At 39.5% G+C, this 20960-nt stretch overlaps 1 protein-coding gene across 1 annotated transcript; it reads right to left on the reverse strand.

Annotated features, from left to right (window-relative positions):
• Positions 1-17945: 17945 nt before the first annotated feature.
• LOC144998602 (4-coumarate--CoA ligase 1-like) lies at positions 17946-20648 on the reverse strand. The gene is made up of 5 exons (XM_078958343.1): positions 19461-20648; positions 19145-19343; positions 18824-19034; positions 18594-18696; positions 17946-18291 (listed from the first exon to the last, which is right to left on the reverse strand). The coding sequence occupies exons 1-5, from the start codon at positions 20445-20447 to the stop codon at positions 18172-18174; spliced, it is 1620 nt and encodes a 539-aa protein (XP_078814469.1). The 5' UTR covers positions 20448-20648; the 3' UTR covers positions 17946-18171.
• Between the last annotated feature and the right edge of the window lie 312 nt (positions 20649-20960).

The raw sequence follows: 20960 nt of genomic DNA on the forward strand, positions 1-20960 counted from the left end.
CACTATCATGATGATTATTATAAAACATAACACTTATGCTCCCACTAGCTTCAACATGTATTCATAAACATCTTAACTTTCAGAAAACAATACCTATTGAATTTCTTAATTCAGTGTTTCTAATACTTAGTACTTTGATAATCCTTTATCAAAGCTCCTTGAACTTATACACCTTTGCCTTAGATAGTTCATATGTGTGTCTAAACAATTAAGACTAATTGCCAAACCTCACAATTCAAATTATGGAAAGGGATACCGTAACCATAATCAAATTCGAAAATGCAATTTTACAATCACTATCTTCTTAAAATCTTTCTTAGTGAAAGCATTTCCTCACAATCATTTTCATGAAGGAGGAAATCTTATGACACTTAGATTTAAACAGTGTATTTGTTCTTATCCATGTGAATTTGTCAAAACCAAAGTTTACGACAAATTCAAACTCATATGTATCGAACTTTCTTAATCTTGATTTCTTGCCTTATGGTAGCACAACTGCCCACCACGTCTTCCAAGTAGTTAAGCAGCTCACCTTTTCTTATCAATATACCTTTCATTGATTAAGGTGCTTTGCCTTTTATGAGTTCAAAATGAGAACTCATAGGACTCACATGCATAATTAACTCAATTGGAACAACACAGAATCAAAATATTGTCAACACGATAGGTTGTAAACCTCAACTCGTGTGCTAGTGATGATCGATAAGGTTTATTTGATTTGTTCTTGAAACCTTTCAAGACCATTAAGACTCCCACTGACTCATTGACATATAAGATTCTCTTTTCAATAAATAATTCTTGACAAACAAATATTCAAGAGTTAGTGTAGTTTTTATCAAAACACTTCATAAATTGGTCCTAGTTGGCCTTTGTCTTATCCAAGAAATCACAACTTTCCATATTTGATGAATGTTATAAACCTTATTAATACTTTTCACTCATTGTCACAATTTTAACTTTAAGACTTGTTATTGGAACGAAGTATGATTGACCTTTTGATTTAACCATTTCTTCAATTCTTGATTCCTCTTCTTAAACATACAATTGTACTAAGACTCACTTAGAGGATCAATTGATATATGGTTCTTAATCATAAAGACCTATCATAAAGCATAAAAGGTACTCTCCCTTCTTCTTAGAATGGAGAAACTTTTATCTTTCTGCCTACTTGATTTTTATTTGTTTTGCTTTTGATTTTAACTTTTTCAATCAATTCAGAATTACACTTAATCTTATGAGTATAATCATATTTACTAAACCTTTAGTAAATTATGACGAATATCTTTGTTACTCTTATGGTGGACTTGATCAACACACAACTTTGTGTGCTCGATCTCCTAGTCCTTTCACTTGACACTTTGTCAACGAATTAGTCTAATTTCCAAATATGAAATTTCTCAATCATCATGCAACCAAGTTGCGTGATTCCAAATTTCTGTCCAATTGAAATTTGGGTGATGAGAAACTCTCCAATCGAGATACGCGAGGTGAGTCTTCTCACTATACTTTACCTTGAGTAGGTAAATAGAGTTATGTGATACAGTGCTTTATATATATTGTTTGTTGTACTGCATTCTGATGGGTTTTGGTCATAAGACATCCTATGTGCTCATACAAACCCTAATGCTTGGATCTAGGTTTCTCTATTATACATGCTTTGAATCCAATACTTCAAACCCTAATACTAGCATATGGAAATCGATATTAACATATAATAAGGTTTAAGAACATACCTTGATTGTTATAGAGTAATAACAATCCTAATTCCACCTTGAATTGACTTTGGAATGCTTAGAGTCACAAGTGTCACTCCTCTAATGGCTTACAAACACCAAGAGCAAATGGAGAAGGTATAAAGAGATAGGAGAGAGGTTAGAATTCGTCCTTAGGACTTCTTGGGAAGGGTTAGATGAATTCATGAGCCTTAGGGTCTTTATATAGGTGTAGAGATAGGGTTTCAGTCATTATCCTTATCTAGTTGCTTATCCACAAAGCAACCCATAAGATAATCCTTGAATCCTTATCATAGTCGAATTCTAAGGCCTTATCACCTTAAATTCGTCCAACCTAATAATAAGATAATCCTTACCTTATTTTGTGACTATCACATAATTACAAATCATCCCCTCTTGTTTAATTAATTACACTTGATCACAAAATTAATTCCTAATTAATTATTGACCAATATTAATTAAACAAATATGATTTCTCCTTTAATATATTATTCTTATAACATATTAATAAATCATAATAACCTTTCTCTCTTTATTTATTTCTCCAATCAAGTTGCTTTGGTGAAGGCAACCCAAAAGGACCATGCACCATCGGGTCAAGTACATACCAAAATAGTTATGGACTTAGACAATAATCCAACACATTCTTCTATGTGATTTATGTTGTACATGCTTACAGAGTTAGAACCTGAGGGTTCATAGAGTTTGGGTGCACAGACCCATAGAGTTATAGCCTCGAGTGGCTAATATGTGTTATATGTGGTATTTTGGGGAACTCACTAAGCTTTGTGCTTAAAGTGTTTTGTGTTATGTGTTTCAGGTACTAGTGAGGATTGCGGGAAGGTGCCGGCTTGATCAGTACACACACGGGATTTTATGATACGAGATCTTAGTATATTGTTATATGATATACATTGAGTTTCAAACAATGATGTTTTTATGATTTACAAATGAATTATGTTTTTATAAATGCGAAAAATTGTTTTGGAAATTTACAGTGTTACAAGTTGGTATCAGAGCCTTGGTTTGAGGGATTCGGGTACACCTTCGGGAGTATTTGAACTCAAACTGAGGATTTGGAAACTATTTTCAAAAGAGAACCAAATTTTCTAAAAGAAGTAAAAGATTTTTAGAGAAACACAAAGCAGAAACGTGTGTACGATCAGTCAGCACCCGAACGGTGATTTCCCAAAATACCCTTATGTTATATGTTTATGAGATTGATATGATGGATTCTCTTCCTAGAGTGGGCTAGGTATTCGTATTAGGACTAAAGTGCCCTGATTTGTGATGCCTTAGCCTAGGGAGAGGTGAGCTTCTATGAGATGCTTGAGAGTGAATAGGTAGCAGCGAGGAGCTTATGAGAGATTTGCTAGAGAGTGGATTATGCATAGTAGAGTACTTGGTATTTGGGATCCGAAGAGGAGGACTTGGGGTGTATACTGATACGGTGCGGACAGTAGTATTGGGCCCGTACTACTGAAAACACCGGGTCGGTGTACAGTCCAAGTAAGAATCTTTGGGATGTCAGGGATCAAGGAGGGATGAGTTATCGAGTGCGAGTATACTCGAGTGAATTTCTAATATATCGTATGTTGTATTTCAGAGGTAGATCATGGTGAGGACACGTCTTATGCCAGAGAGCAGTGGGGCTAGTGATGAGGAGATCCGCCGGATCATCCATAAGGAGGTGGTTGCGGCCATCAGGGTAGAGATACCAGAGATGTTCGGGTCTATTAAGACCATGTTGATTGAGACTTTTGATGAGCGTTATGCTGCTCTTTCTGAGGCTGCTGTTGCAGCGGCCACCGCAGCTCTTGCTGCTGCGAGGCCGCAGGATGGTGATGCGTTGCTGTTCCGAGAGCTCAGCAACACGAAGCCACCAGAGTTTGATGGGATGCAGGATCCGATTGCGGCGATGAGATGGGTGTCTGATATTGAGGGTTGTTTCTACACATGCTCATGCCCGGAGCACTTGAGGGTTCGATTTGCGCTGAACTAGCTTTGCCTAGGGGTGAAGGACTGGTGGAAGTTCACGACATCACACTATTCTCCAGCAGAGCTTGTTGCGGTGACTTGGGAGAGGTTCACCACCATGTTTCGTGATGAATACGTTCCTCCGGTGGAACGGGATCGGTTGGAACAGGAGTTTTTGACCCTCAAGCAGAGTACAGAGTCCGTTACGGTTATCACCAGGATGTTTCATGAGAGGGCGATGATCGGCCCTGAGCACATATCATCTGAGCAGGCACGTATGAGCCGTTATTTGAGTATTTTGTGGAGGGATATTCAGGAGTTCATGGCGAACACCTCGTACCGTACATTTGCCGAGCTCCAGGCAAATGCACAGAAGAGGGAGATCGAGCTAGAGACTCGGGCGAGGGAGGAGGCAGAGTCTCAGGGGAGTGATCGGTGACCGGTACAGTCTCAGCCAGCAGCCAAGCGGGCCAAGCCAGCTGATCCCAGAACAGGGAGCCAGAAGGGCCGCACTTGTGGGAAGTGCGGCAAGGGTCATGATGGAGTTTATAGAGCTGGATCTTGCTACAAGTGTGGAAAGGAGGGGCATATGGCCAAGGACTGCCCCAAGGGGTTTGCAGTGTGTTTCCACTGCAATCAGACCGGACACCGGAAGACAGAGTGTCCGCAGCTGTGGGGATCAGCTCAGGGAGCACCTCAGGGATTTGCCCCTGCCGCCATCAGAGCTACTGAGAGTCAGCCAGTGAAAGCCGAGGCGCCAAAGGAGCGAGGGAGAGCCTTCCAGTTGACCGTGGAGGAGGTCCGCGCAGCACCCGATGTCGTGGCTGGTATGTATTCTTTCATGTAATTATTTAATGTTTAAGATTTTATGCTTATATTATGATATGCGTAGGTACTTTTATTGTGAATTATGTACCTGCTTTGGTGTTATTTGACTCGGGTGCGAGTCGATCTTTTGTATCGTTGGCTTTCAGTCGGCACATCAGCATTAGTCGAGAGGCGTTGAGTCGACCTCTGAGAGTTTCCATCGCCGATGAGAGATCAGTATATGCCACAAAGGTGATTCGAGGATGTGTACTCGAGATTTTCAGTGTAGAGTTTCCTATTGATTTGGTCCCGATTGTGATGGGGGACGTCTATGTCATCATAGGCATGGATTGGTTGAGCAGATTTGGAGCAGTTATCGACTGCGAGCGACAGCTGGTGACTATACGAGACCCTAGCGGGGGAGTTCTTACGGTGTACGACGAGGGTACACGTTCTGGGTCATCGTTTTGTTCGGCCGCTAGAGCGAGGTAGTGTCTACAACAGGGTTGTAAGGGATTTGTGGCGTACGTAATGGATACACGGGTTGATTCGGAGAGGCCGAGGTCAATTGAGGAGGTTCCGATAGTGCGTGAGTTCCCGGATGTATTTCCAGAGGAGTTTTCGGGTGTGCCTCCCATGAGGCAAGTAGAGTTCAGTATCGATTTGGTTCCCGGGGTCGCGCCTATCGCCAAGGTGCCTTATCGCATTGCACCTCCAGAGATGCAAGAGTTATCCTCGCAGCTTCAGGAGCTGCTGGGAAAGGGATTTATTCGGCCGAGCAACTCGCCGTGGGGAGCGCCTATCCTTTTTGTCAAGAAGAAGGATGGTTCACACCGGATGTGCATTGATTACCGGGAGTTGAACAAGCTGACGGTCAAGAGCCGTTACCCGTTGCCGAGGATCGACGATTTGTTCGACCAGTTACAGGGAGCATCTTGGTTCTCCAAGATCGATTTGAGGTCTGGATATCATCAGGTAAGGGTGCGAGATGAGGACATCCAGAAGACAGCGTTCAGGACGCGTTATGGGCATTACGAGTTTGTGGTGATGCCTTTCGGGCTCACCAATGCCCCGGCAGTGTTCATGGATCTCATGAATCAAGTGTGCAGGTCGATGTTGGATCGGCCGGTGATCGTATTTTTCGACGACATTTTGGTATATTCGAGATCTAGAGAGCAGCATGAGGAGCATTTGAGGGAGATCCTCGAAGTTCTGAGATCGGAGAGGCTTTATGCTAAATTCTCCAAGTGTGATTTCTGGTTGCGAGAGGTCCAGTTCCTAGGGCATCTCGTTAACCAGAAAGGGATATTGGTCGACCCGGCCAAAGTTGAGGTAGTAATGGGTTGGGAGGTGCCGAGGTCACCCTCCGTGATCAGGAGTTTCTTATGATTGGCAGGTTATTATCGGAGATTTATCAGGGAATTTTGTAAGATTGCAGTGTCAATCACCAAGTTGACCCGGAAGGGTGTCGCTTTTTCATGGGGCCCCGAGCAGCAGACCTCCTTTGAGATGCTTCGCCAAAAGTTATGTGAATCCCCGGTGTTAGCCCTCCCAGAGGGAATGGAGGACTTTGTGGTATACTATTTTGTGTCGATCTTGGGGTTGGGAGCGGTGTTGATGCAGAGAGGGCATGTGATAGCATACGCATCGAGGCAGCTAAAGCCTCATGAGACGAGGTATCCCACCCATGATCTAGAGTTGGGGGCAGTGGTGTTCGCCCTCAAAATTTGGCGTCACTATCTGTACGGGGTTCGGTGTACGATATACACGGACCATAAGAGCCTGAAGTATTTGATGGATCAGCCTAACCTAAATATGCGCCAGAGGAAGTGGTTAGATGTGGTCAAGGATTATGATTGTAAGATCCTGTACCATTCGGGCAAGGCTAGTGTCGTAGCCGATGCACTGAGTCGCAGGGCGGAGAGCGCCCCATTGCGAGATGTATGTTTGCGATTGACCGTGATGGATCCGGTGTTGGATACCATTCGTGGCGCACAAGCTGAGGCCGTGAGGTCGGAGAACCAGAAGAGAGAGCGATTTGTTGGGGTGGTATCGGAGTTCGTTACCGATGGTCAGGGGCATATGACATTTCAGGGGCATATATGGGTGTCGTTTGTGGGAGGGACGCGTACCATTTTGATGGAAGAGGCTCATCGGTCGAAATTCTCAATCCATCCTGGGGCCACTAAAATGTATTTAGACCTGAGGAGAGAGTATTGGTGGCCCTGTATGAAGAGGGATGTTGCGTGGTTTGTTGAGAGGTGCTTAACCTGCCGTAGGGTTAAGGCCGAGCACCAGAGACCGCATGGTAAGTTGCAGCCATTGGAGGTTCCCGAATGGAAGTGGGAACATATCACCATGGATTTTATCACCAAGTTGCTGAGGACTGCTAGGGGTGTCGATGTAATTTGGGTGATTGTGGACAGGTTAACTAAGAGCGCTCACTTCCTTGCCATCAGTGAGAGCTCTTCTGCTGAGAGATTGGCAGAATTGTACGTGAGAGAGGTAGTATCGTGACATGGGGTGCCAATCTCGATTGCTTCAGATCGAGATGTGCGTTTCACTTCCAGATTTTGGAAGAAATTCCATGAGGAGTTGGGTACGAGGTTGCATTTTAGTACCGCATACCACCCGCAGACTGACGGACAAAGTGAGCGGACGATTCAGACGCTCGAGGACATGTTTCGAGCATATGTGCTAGACTTCGGCGGAAGTTGGGACACGTATTTTCCCTTAGCGGAGTTTTCCTACAACAATAGCCATCATTCGAGCATTAGTATGCCTCCCTTTGAGTTTTTATATAGGAGGAGGTGTCGGACCTCCATTTGTTGGGGAGAAGTAGGGCAGCGTGTGATGGGAAGTACAGAGATTGTGCTGCAGACGACAGAGCAGATACAGCGGGTCAGACAGAGATTGTTAAACGCTCAGAGTCGCCAGAAGAGTTATGCGGATAGACGGCGATCCGAGCTTGAGTTTAAGGTCGGTGACTATGTTCTTCTGAAGGTATCTCCTTGGAAAGGAGTGATCCGATTCAAGAAGAGGGGACAGCTAGGGCCCCGGTATATCGAGTCGTTTAGAGTAATCGCGAGGGTGGGCAAGGTAGCTTATTGCTTGGAGCTACCTGCGGAATTGGAGCGGATTCATAATACTTTCCACGTGTCTCAGTTGAGGAAGTGTATAGCCGACGAGTTGACGGTAGTGCCGTTAGAGGACATTCAGGTGGATGCGAGCCTGAACTACGCGAAGAGACCAGTTGCGATTGTGGATCGGAAGATCAAGGTTCTGAGGAACAAGGAGGTGCCTCTGGTTCAGGTCCAGTGGCAGCATCGAAAGGGGTCGGAGCTTACGTGGGAACCGGAGCGTGAGATGCGTGTGCAGCATCTGAAGCTATTTCAGGGATGAGACTTCGAGGGCGAAGTCGGATTCAAATGGGGGAGAATTGTAACATCCGAAATTCCAGGTATTATATTTATTCTTTTTATTTTGAGTTTTGAGGAAGAACTCGGCTAGTTGGTGCGTAGACTCGCCGAGTAGAGACGCGATTTCTCATTCGGATTAATGACCGGACTCGACAAGTCGCATTGGTGGACTCGGCGAGTCAATGCTGTTTAATGAAACCCTAATTTCTTGGGTTTGGGGCCTATTTAAGAGGCCTCATGGCCGTCATTTGTGCTCACCAGCCCCCAGAGCGAAACCCTAGTGCACTTGAGTGTTTGGAGTAAGAGAAGGAGCCATTATCAACCTTGGAGGCGTTGTCTAGCAAAGGAAAGGAAGTTTTAGCCAAGAGAAAGCAAGGGGAACAACTTCCTAAAGATTTGAGGTCCAGAACATCACATGTGAGGTACCATTTTCGAACCCTTTTCTGTTGAGGTGATGTTCATGTTGATTTAGGGTTTATTGAGCCCTTTTGTGGCTAGATCTAGTGCCCATTTGGTCCCTTAAGCGAGTTAGGTTCTGGATCTGGACCCTTGGAGGTCCAGAGTGTCCCTTTGTCCAAGCTTTTTATGAATCCATGGGGGTTTTGGTTTGGGATCTTTGTGTTTGAGGTCAAAACACCATTTATGAGTCATTAGGTGTGATATGAGCGCTAAGACATGAACTTTACGTGATAAATAAGCTTAGAAGGACTGGATCTATGAGTTAGTGGAACAGATCTGACCTCAGAAGGTCGTTTGGGGTTTTACATGGAATGCACTCGCTGAGTCCATTAGCAGACTCGACGAGTTGGTGCGGGTTGTTCATAGATTTCAAACCAGGGGTTGAGTAACCGAGTTGGGTGAGTGACTCGGTGAGTCGGAAGGGACTCAGAGGAAATGGGGTCCTCGTAGGGACTCAGCGAGTCCACGCCAGACTCGGCGAGTTGGGTTGACCATTGACCATTGACCAGAGTTGACCGGTGTTGACTTAATAGGGTTAGTCAACCTTAGTTGGGAAAGTGTTAATTAGAGATGTATTGTGTTATAGGAGGACTATAGCTCGGGAGATCGAGCACTAGTGATTTCAGGGATTTACGAGTTACCGAGATACGCGAGGTGAGTCTTCTCACTATACTTTACCTTGAGTAGGTAAATAGAGTTATGTGATACAGTGCTTTATATATATTGTTTGTTGTACTGCATTCTTCTATGTGATTTATGTTGTACATGCTTGCAGAGTTAGAACCTGAGGGTTCATAGAGTTTGGGTGCACGGACCCACAGAGTTATAGCCTCGAGTGGCTAATATGTGTTATATGTGGTATTTTGGGGAACTCACTAAGCTTTGTGCTTAAAGTGTTTTGTGTTATGTGTTTCAGGTACTAGTGAGGATCGCGGGAAGGCACCGGCTTGATCAGTACACACACGGGATTTTATGATACGAGATCTTGGGATATTGTTATATGATATACATTGAGTTTCAAACAATGATGTTTTTATGATTTACAAATGAATTATGTTTTTATAAATGCGAAAAATTGTTTTGGAACTTTACAGTGTTACATCAAGCCCCAAATTAGGGTTTACACCTGGGCTCACTATGCCCAACGTACTCAATCGAATCCGCATCCAAATTAAGCGCGCGAGTATGCGCAACGTACTCCTTTGTACGCCCAGCGTACTCACAAGCCTAACTCTTTTACTAAAGGGACTTAATTGACAACTTGGAAAAAGAAGAAGGGTTAAATAGATTTACCTGAATTTCGGGATGTTACAATTCTCCCCCACTAGAACCAGACTTCGCCCTCGAAGTCTCATGTCGAAAACAACTCCGGATGCTGCTCCCGCATCTCCGAATCCGGCTCCCAAGTCAGCTCGGACCCCCTATGATGCTGCCACTGAACCTGAACCAGGGGCACCTCCTTGCTCCTCAGAACCTTGATCTTCCGATCCAAGATTGCGATTGGCCTCTCAACATAATTCAGACTCGCGTCCACCTGGATATCCTCCAACGGTACTACTGCCGACTCGTCGGCTATACACTTCCTCAACTGAGACACGTGGAAGGTATCATGAATCACGCATAACTCCGCAGGTAGCTCCAAACGATATGCTACTATGCCTACCCTTACGATCACCCTAAATGGCCCAATATACCGGGGCCCCAACTTGCCCCTCTTCCTGAATCGAATCACTCCTTTCCACGGAGACGTTTTCAGGAGTACAAAATCCCCGATTTGTAACTCGAGCTCGGATCGTTGCCTGTCTGCGTAACTTTTCTGGTGACTCTAAGCTGTCAACAACCTCTGCTTGACCTGCTGTATCTGCTCTGTTGTCTGAAGCATTATCTCAGCGATTATTTCGATACCATGCATTATGCCTTTGTGATTTGTGTTGTGTATTATGCTGAGCTTACCAAGTTAGGACTGGAGGGTCCACCGGAGTTGTGGGATTGGAGGGTCCCACTAAGACACATTGACCGGAGGGTCTTATTTAAGCATAGCCATGTGAGGCTAATGAGATATGTGTGGTATTTTGGGGAACTCACTAAGCTTCGTGATTACCGTGTTATGTGTTATGTGTTTCAGGTACCTCTCAGGATCACGGGAAGGCACCGACTTGATTGTACACACCGATGCGAGATTATGTGGATGATTTTGGGATAGTGATATTTTTATGTGGATTTGTGTTGGCACTTTAGACAATTATGTTTTGAGGTATGTTAGGAGTTTTTATGAGATTTAAAAATGAAAATTTTGGTTTGAAAATTTACGTTGTTACAGTTTCTAACGTTATCCATTACACAACCAATCTAAGTCTCAAACTCAAACCCTAACTCTATTAGACGCTTAAAATGACCCAAACGTGTGTGGTTAAAAGGAATCAAAGCATACTACCTTTCTATCAAAAGCAATCCAAAAATAAACACCATCCAATCCTAAGATTCTAGAGTTGCTCAAAACTCCAATAAGGACTCAAAGCATGAAATACGAATCACAAGCAATAAAGGTTAAAGCTCTGTGCCTTCCAAAGCTCCAGGAGGTGCAAGAGATGTAAGATCTGAAGTCCAAACCACTCTTCAAGCAACAATATTACTTCATTATTCTTCCAAGAGTGCCTAAGGTCATGAAACACCAAGAGAAAGCACTCAAAACACCAAGTATACACACTGATATTATCATATTTATACATATTTTTAGGCAATATCTTAATACATTTTAAGCTATACTTTGGTTAATTGCAAATATATTTGGTACTTATAATGTTAAAATTTTATTTTGCAGCCAAACATGGATATTCTTGAAAACAAGGATTGAAACCGACAAAAGCAGGATACTTGTATGACTGGAGTTGAAAAAGATAGAAAAAGGATGTTGTTGGACAGCTTGACCCCTCGTCAGTATTTTGACCATATCTCATTACTCGTAACTCCGATTGTCGAAATTCAAAATGATCTGAAAGTTAGACAAAACTTCGGACGACATTCGTTGTTATGTTAAACACTAATTCCTAGTTCTCATGACATGAGGAGTATAATATCATGACATGAGATTTATTTTTCTAGAAGATAGCTATGTGGAATGCAGTTTCCTTGCCGAACACGAATTCTAGTGAGATCACGATGTGAGAACTTAATTCTCACGATGTGAGACACGGTTTTTGGAAACTATATATATATATATATATATATATATATATATATATATATATATATATATATATATCCCTTTGATCATTCAACTTAGGAGGTTGGTTTAGACATATTATGGAGAGATATTTGAATTTGGAGGTCAAACCTGTGGAAAACATATTTTGGAAGGACAATTTGCTTGAAGATTAAGAACTCGAAGATCAAATCAATACATTTGGTTTGCATTATTTAGTCATGTCGATTTCTATTGAGTTTGTGTGTTTAATTTCATTTATGAGTAGCTAAATCCGTTTACTTTCGTTTAGCTAGATGATACTTTGACTCTATGGCTTGGTTTATTAACTTATTGTGACATCCCCAAATTCACGGTCATAAAAAACCGATTTGTTTATGCTTTATTTGAAAATCAGAGTATATTTTTAAAGAAATATATTGCAGACTTTGTTCCAAAAAATATGATAAAGAATTTATAAAAACATTTCTGAAGAAATATATTATATTAAAAACATCGGGATATCATTGTTAATACAGATCAAAAGCATAAACATAAACAACATAGGACTTATAATATCTAATTATTCTAGTAGCCTATAATCCATTGATCTCTCATCAGATCATCACTCATGTGCTCTCTTGCCACTATATGTATACAAGAAAAATGAGTGGGTCAGACTTGGGAGCCTCGTGAGCACGTAGGGTTTTCAACCCACAATAATTAAGTTTATTAATTTCATCAAATCGAACAGCCCGATTACCCGTTCCCGTTATCCTCTCTTTCTGTCCCTAGAGCTTGATATGATGAGGGCGGCGGGTTTTAAACCCCGACTATTTTCAAACTTTAGCATGTTTACAAGTCTGATCCCTACCCCATAGGATCCTTACAAATTAAGCCTCAAACTTACATTTTAAACCTTGTCCCTGAAAATCTTTACTAATTAAGTCTGAGATTTACAAAACACCCCTTGCTTGACAAATTCTTTTCAATTAAGGTCCGCAATTTACCCTTTAGCCCTCAACATCCTACTTTCTTTTCAATTTAAATCCAATGATTACTACGGAGCCCTTGTCTTCATAAATTTACAACCTGAATCTGGAATTTACACTTTTAACCTCCAACTTCTAAATTTCTGACAATTAGCTCCTCGAGACCAACACCATGCTATATAATTATTGATTTTAGGGCTACTATACATTCATCAATTAATTAATTAATTTATTAAATAAACGGGGTGTTACAAGCATGATCCATTTGGGTTGCCTTCACTAGAACAATCTGATAGGATGGATATTTGAGAAAGAGGCTATTTATGATTTACCAATATATTATAAGTATAATATATTAATTGAGAAATCATAATATTTAATTAGTATTGATCAAGAATTAATTTGGAATTAATTTAGTGATCAAAAGAGACTAATTAAATTAACGGGGACTGATTATGTAAATCAGTGATATATATATATTGTTTGGTTATTGATCAATGATGGGCTAAGTTTATGTAAGTATCCATGAAGAGTTAACCCACGTGAGATATGGATCATAACCTAAGTGTATGGATTAGGGTTTACCCATGACTCTTGGAATCCTACACTATATATGTGTTATCCCTTAGCCAAAATCGGAGGCCCTAAGTGTTCTAGGAAGAGAGATAACCGATTTTGGAGTGTTAGCCTCTCTCTCAAAGTCTTCCTTTGTTCATAGTGTTTGTGAACCATTTGAGGCATCACACTTGAGGTGCTAAGCTCTTGAAAGGCCAAAACTACAAGCTACAATAAATAAGTATTTTCCTAACTAGTTTTATGATTCATGTACCAAAATTTGTATGCTTGATAGGTTCAGGCTTTGGATAATTTTGTTGCATGTATAACTAGAGAAAACTTAGATCCAAAGCTATTAGGGTTGTATGTGCACCATAGGAGTGTTATAGTACCTAAATCCCAACATTAATTTATATAAAATACTTCATATCTATGTATAAGATGAAAGTAACTATGCACTCACCTTAGAAACGTGAGTTGATAGAATCTAACTAGAAACGGTCAACGGTTCGTGACCATCGGGCTCAGGATGCGGAATGCTTTCAGCAAACGAGAGAGAGAGAAAGAAGTTTTAAGTGTAAGAAGAACAAGGGTCGAACTTGCTATTTATAGGCTGCCCAAAACATGTCCACGTCGTGGCGTATGGCTGAATCACTTCGTAGGTTTGTCATCTGCGTTTTAGCTTCGAAAGGTGTTCGGATGACATTTCCACATCGTGAATCTTATGTCCATGTCGTGGAGTCTTAACACATCACTCTCGTAGACTTAGCACGTATTTTCTAACCTCAAACAGTTTCTTTGACTAGTTTCACATTGTGGACTTCATGTTCACGTCGTAGACTTGAGGCTGATTAGGGTTTCTGCCACGTGTCATGCCCTTAGACTCCTACATCTATGGAAGGTCATAACTTTTGCATACAAACTCCGTTTTTGACGTTCTTTATATCCACGTGTAGGTGGAGACATACCTACAACTTTATTTTATACAACTAAAGCTAAAAAGTACTTTATGATAAACTTAATTTTTACGATTTCCGGTGTCATGTCGGTTTTGTAGCAAAACTTCGACGAGTCATAACTTCTTCACTATAACTCGGATTTCGGCGTTCTTTATATCCCCAGAATCCTTGTCCCGACCACTACAACTTTCTTTATAGATGTTGGATTTATCTATTATTTTATTTTTTATGCTTATTTTTATTCTTAACTTATTATATCTTATAAAAAAGTATAATGCACATAAAATCACATAATTCACATAATATTCAAATAATTTATCTTTATTACTTCAAAGTAGGTTATAACTATTGACCCTGACTATTACACCATTATACTAATGTTTAGCCTAGAAACACTGGCATTACATTTATGGATTTAATAGTTGGTTTTGTGCTTGTGTTTGATTATCATTACCTAGCATGTTAAAGTTGTGATTTTGTTGCTTGAATCCAAGCTAAGTGTAGCTTAGTGACCATTAACTTACATGAATGTGATTACCTAATGATATAGTGACCATTAAATTACTAGAGCTAGAATCGAACAAATATTAGAAAAGTAATAAAAATAACAAATTTAGTTGTGCTAGAGAACATAAATTGTGACCATAATTGTGTTTGATTAGATAAATCTTACAAAGCCTATCTATAATTAATAATTAAAATTGTGTTTTGTTTATGTATGACCATACAAGGTAGTTCATGAATTGGTGAAAATATTAGTAAATTTGGTCTTGAATTGCTAATTATATAATAACTGGTAACCAACTTTAATAATCCATAATTAGTAACTAACCATATGGAAAAGGCGGGTTCGAACTAAACGGAAGTGTTTTTAGTATATGTATTAAATCGTTAGTTAAGCGTTTAAGTTTGTTTGAACTTGTAAAATCAGATAGAAAAACCCCTTTTAACTTTTTCTTGTTTTAGGTTAATTTTTAGTAATTATTTTAGTTAATTAAATATGTTCCCTGTGGTCAACCCCAACTTACTTTACTATACTACAATCCGACTAGATACACTGTCTATTGGTGCAATAGTAGATAAGTAGTTAGGATATATATTTAAAACTAGATAGGTATAGTCTGCACCAACATCACACACTAAGCTAAGGTTTATCTTCTAGAGAGCGGAGGCTAAAATGAGATGAAACCCTAATCAACACTTTGCTTAAATAGGGCTCAAGACACAGGATCTAGGGTTTAGTGCCTAACAGTCATCACGTTGCAATGCACACCGGACTACGCCGTTACTTAATGTTGTGGCCGTCACGATAGGCTCCCCTATCGTGCCACGACTAAAAGATTTTCCCTAAAACTTTATTCTCAAAATCCTTAAGTCATTAGCTGAATGAACCAGAAAATGGATGTTACACATACCATGACTAAATCCATATTAAGTGGATTCATATAACCATGTTCAAAGTCAAATTCCAAGATAATGAATTGTACCCCCATTTCAAGAATTCTTTACAAAACTTTATTTCATGACACATTATATATATATATATATATATATATATATATATATATATATATATATATATATATAGTATTTAGCATAATATATGCACATAGTGATTCACCCAAAAGGGAATTTCAAAATTCAATATGCAATATGAACATGTTTTCTTGGGTAATGAACTCGCCTTTAAGTTTAGACTAACATCTAACAAGCTCTCAGTGTATGAGAAGGATTCATGAACACCTTAGAGTATAGTATAACATCCACCTAAGATGCCCAAAGTTTAAGAAGAGTTCATGACCACCTACACATGTATAATTATGTTAAATACCATACCTAATAAATCTTAAGTACTTTATTTATGTTAATATACACCTAATGACACTCATTAACCTCTTAAAATTATCATGCACAGCCTTATATAACATTATGAACACCTCAGATAACCCCCCATACTCAAGACAGATTAAAATACACTTCTAGGACATTACAAATTTTTATTTGGTCCGAGTTAAATGTGGATACTTCCCATAAAAATGTGAAAACTCCTAAAAATGGCACATTGCTTTGTTTAATTTGTTTCTAACACCATTTTTAATGACTTATAATGATTGTAACAGATTAAATAAATCTCATGTACTACCATTCTTAAATAATAACCATCTAATCAAATAATATATTTAGTAATCATCTATAAATTTTAAGTTTAAACTTCAAAACTTCAAAATTGACTTAAATATTTGCTTTTCATTTATGTTTTGCAATTAAGATGTCAATACCTAACTCTAAAGCATAATAAAACTCCATTATATATCAACATCTCCAATGGTGATATAATCAAATTTGATTCAAAATTCATGAAAAAATAAATATACCACCATCGACTCAATTGAAGGTTTTTAATACTATGATTTGAACTTTGTCAAAACTATAATTAAAGCTTCATAAACAAAATTCCAATCATAAGAACGAGATTACACCACTAGATTAGTGTTCTAGGCCTAGAATCCAACACTAGATTCAAATTATTCAATGAATTAACTATTGAATTCGATTTTTTACATAATCCTAAAATTATAAAAACTTAAATGACATCAAATGGTTAGACTTTAATACCTGAAGGTTCTTCTCGATGAATTGGCTTAGAAACACCATTAGATCTTCAAATTAACTTTCAGTTTTACCATTTTATCCCAAAATGGAATTGCACTCATTCTCCCACATTTGTTGTTTGGTCAAAATTGCACGTTTTGTCCCTAACTTTGTTTTTGCATTCGGATTGTCCCTGTGGTTTGATTTTGTTACGTTTTTCGTCCCTTACATACATAAAGTTAGGGACCAAACATGCAATTTTGAACAAACCATAGTGACCAAAAACGCAACAAAATCAAACCACATGGACGATCCGAGTGCAAAAATAAAGTTAGGGACCAAGCGTGCAATTTTGACCAAATCATTGGAACGATTTCAGTAATTTACTCCTTAGGAAATTTAACTTAAACCTAGAATATTTAATATGTTAACAATTTATTTTCAGCCCTATTTTACTAAGTTAAGTCAAAGTCATGCTTGAATGTCCATAATTGGCAAGATTTACCCCTAAACCTTGGTATCCGGTATTACCCTCCTTCCTTGAGGTTGAGAGTTCAAGTCTCATCGTGGATATAAGTAGACTTAAGGTGTAGTTTAGGAGTAAGTTAGACTTGTCGTTCAAAAAAAAAGTTAACATTTTTAGTCTCTAATCTTTAACTGAAACTTAAATGACAAAATAATTTACAATTAAGTTCATCTTCTAATTAAATGGATTTATCAAAGTGTCATTCCTAATATAAAAAAAAATTAACTTGACAAGCCTTGAAATCTTAATTAAATTTTGTTTAACTTAAACCAAAATTTATACTCATAACTCGATTATTTTAATTTAATTTAATTTAAATTTTTATATAAATTCATTTTAGTATTAAAAGTTAACTTACGGGTTTTACAAGGTTCCATGCTCAACATATTGATTTTAGGAAACTAATGATGAAGGTTGGGATTTTTTTTTTTTTTTTGTAGATATTAACTGGGAACTCCATCATCATCTTAAGCACAAACAATAGTAACACCATTTGTTGGTTATATGCATAGTCATTATATGCATAATCATAATAGACTGGCGTTATTTGTCAATCTTTCGAAGGTTATACAATCATGTACTCATAGAAGATAACCTCACGTCAGTTTCACTTACTCCGACCATTCGTTAACTTACTTTGATCACCCCATAACATCAATAGATAATGATATAATTCATTATTCAAAGTAATAGAACACTTTATTATGCATACAATAGGCACCATAATTTTAAAATTAAGTCAAAATGAAAATGCTAAGCTTCAACACAATCCAACCATACCCAATAAAGTCAAATACACAAACAATGTTCAACTTAAATTTCGGTAATTTTCCTTACAATTTTAAATCGACTAGATACAACACATGAACGTACTTTTACAAATTAAAAATTGTAGTGTGCATCATAATTGATCGTTTGAACTTGGAAGAAAAACACCCGTAAATAAATGTAGATAAAAACGGGCAAATAGATTATTTTGGAATACCAGCCGCTAGCTTTGCTCTTAAATCCTTACGAAGAATTTTCCCAGATGGAGATTTCGGGATCGTGTCGACGAAGAACACACGGTTAATTCTCTTGTAGAATACCACCTGTAATTTACAAATAATTTATTACTGGTTTGACTCGAGGCAATACATTAAGACATGTTTTAGTCAAATAGGTCATTTAAGTTGAGTTGACCGTACCCATGGTTATTTTGTTTTATATTAATAAATAATTTACATTAAATATAAATATGATAACAAGAATAATAAGTTTATTTTGTAAATAAAATTGTATATACATTTTATAATGCTTTTTAGTTGAATTCTTTTATTTAATTTTGGACATTACAAATAAAAAAAATAATGCATAATGACATATGGGTTAAATTTTAGAAACATAAAATTACCTGTTTGGAGATAAATTGCTTGACTTCGTCTTCGGTGACGGTTGAGCCGTTCGATTTAACCACAAACGCAACCGGAACTTCCCCGGCACCCTCATCTATCATTCTGAAATATGAATAAATGAATATGAATTAATTATATTATTATAAATTTTGTAAACAGTAAATTCACCAAATTGTCGATCTGGTAAATGGTAATGTCCGGTAATTAAGAAGGCAAGGCGGTAACTTACGGGACAACGGCAGCATCAGAGAGGTGCGGATGTGTGAGCAGCAATGCTTCAAGCTCCGCTGGAGCAACTTGAAATCCTTTGTACTTTATCAACTCCTTCAATCGATCGACTATGAAAAGCTCATCATCGTCATCAATCAACCCGATGTCTCCGGTGTGCAACCACCCGTCTACGATCGTTCTCTTTGTTGCTTCCGGATCGTTAAGGTAACCTATGATCAATTTTCACCGCCGGAACTTTTTAATTTTTATCTTAGATAAAACAGTAAAAAAATTATTAACAATTCAGATCTATGATGATGATCTTCGATATTCTACTGACCTTTCATGATCTGGTCCCCGCGAATGCAGATCTCACCGCGTTGATTCCGAGGAAGAGAAGCATTCGTGTCTGGATCGACGATCTTCATCTCCGCATTACGGACCACGGTGCCACATGCCCCTGATTTGATCTCGAATGGCTCTTTGGCGAAAGCTAAACACATCGCTAACACTGGTCCTGCCTCCGTCATTCCGTAACCCTGTTATCGATCATGCAGAACAGATCAATCATCAATGCTATAGATTCGTAATTGTATATTAGTTGCGGAAAAAACACTTCCAGGTTTGGATTTGTCTGAAATGAACTGACTACCTACCTGTCCAAGCTTCGCATTGGGGAACTTCATCCTTACGGTGTCTTCAAGCTCTTTGCCTAACGGCGCCGCGCCGGACATTACCGTTCGAATCGACGATACATCGTATTTATCCACAACGTCTGCGTTTTTCGCGATTGCTAAAACTATAGGAGGCACGAACGGTCCGATTGTGACTTTGTACTTCTGAATCAGCTCCAGGAATGGAACTATATCGAATTTTTGCATGATGAGAATAGCAGCCCCTGCGCGTAATCCGCACAACAAGATCGAATTTAACGAGTAGATGTGAAACAATGGCAAAACGCACATCAGTACATCCTCGCTGTGAATCCATAAATTCGGATTTTCACCGTCGACTTGCTGTGCTACACTCGTCACCAGCCCTTTGTGAGTCAACATGACTCCTTTTGGCAATCCGGTAGTCCCGGATGAATACGGCAGAGCTACGACGTCATCCGACGAGATGTCAACTTCAGGAAGCTCCTTCTCATCGCCGGAAGCCAACTCCGAGAAGTGAAGGCACTCTTCCGGAGCTGAATCGATACAAACGACCTTGATCGAATTCTCCGATGCGAAGTCCTTCAGCTTTGCCACATGTGCTGATTGAGTGATAATGATTTTCGCGCCGGAAGCCTTGGCTTGCTTGAGGATCTCAGAAGATGTGAAGAACGGGTTCGCCATTGTTGAGACGGCGCCGATGAAGGAAGCGCCAAGGAACGAGAAGACAAATTCCGGCGAATTGGGAAGCAAAATCATGATGACGTCACCCTTGTTGATGCCTAGTTTGTGAAGGGCAGAACCGACTTTTCGTGAGCTGAGCTCGACGTCAGCATAGCTGTATACAACACCGGTGGCGCCGTCAATCAAGCACGGTCGATCACTGAACTTGGAAATATTTTCAAAGCAATACGCGTGCAAAGAGAGATGCTTGGGTATATAAATGTCCGGCAGACGTGATCGGAAAATGGTCTCCGTCTTTGCTTCCATCGTAATGTATATATATATATATATATATTTTTTGTATAAACCAAGAAGCTTGTGGAATTTGTTGTGTGTTGCTGGAAATTGTTCGGGTGGAAAAACGCTTATATGGATGGCGGAGGTTGGTGGTGAGTTGATCGTTGGCGGGGGTTGGTGGAGGAGGACAGGATGGTAATTAAGGGCAAATCAGAGGGGTAAAATCGGAGTGGAAGTGTGGTTGGTGGATGATGGGTTAGGTATTATTGGTAAGGGTTGTGTTGGGTCCACCCAGTTGGGTGCCGATCGGATCAAGTTGACTTGAAAACATAGGAGCCACTCTTGACACTTCTTTCTTCCTTTTGGCTACCTACCACACTACACGGAACACATAAACGGGATCGGTTTGAGACTCAGCTCAGCCGAATCAAATTAGAACCGAAAAGTACAACATAAAAATATAATGAAACCAAACCCAGATTAATCTCTACCGGTTCTTGGATGTCTTCTTCTTGTCTTGTAAAATTGAATATTAATGCTGTG

This window comes from Lactuca saligna, chromosome 5, assembly GCF_052625555.1.
Source record: "Lactuca saligna cultivar CGN05327 chromosome 5, ASM5262555v1, whole genome shotgun sequence".
Classification (NCBI taxonomy): domain Eukaryota; kingdom Viridiplantae; phylum Streptophyta; class Magnoliopsida; order Asterales; family Asteraceae; genus Lactuca; species Lactuca saligna.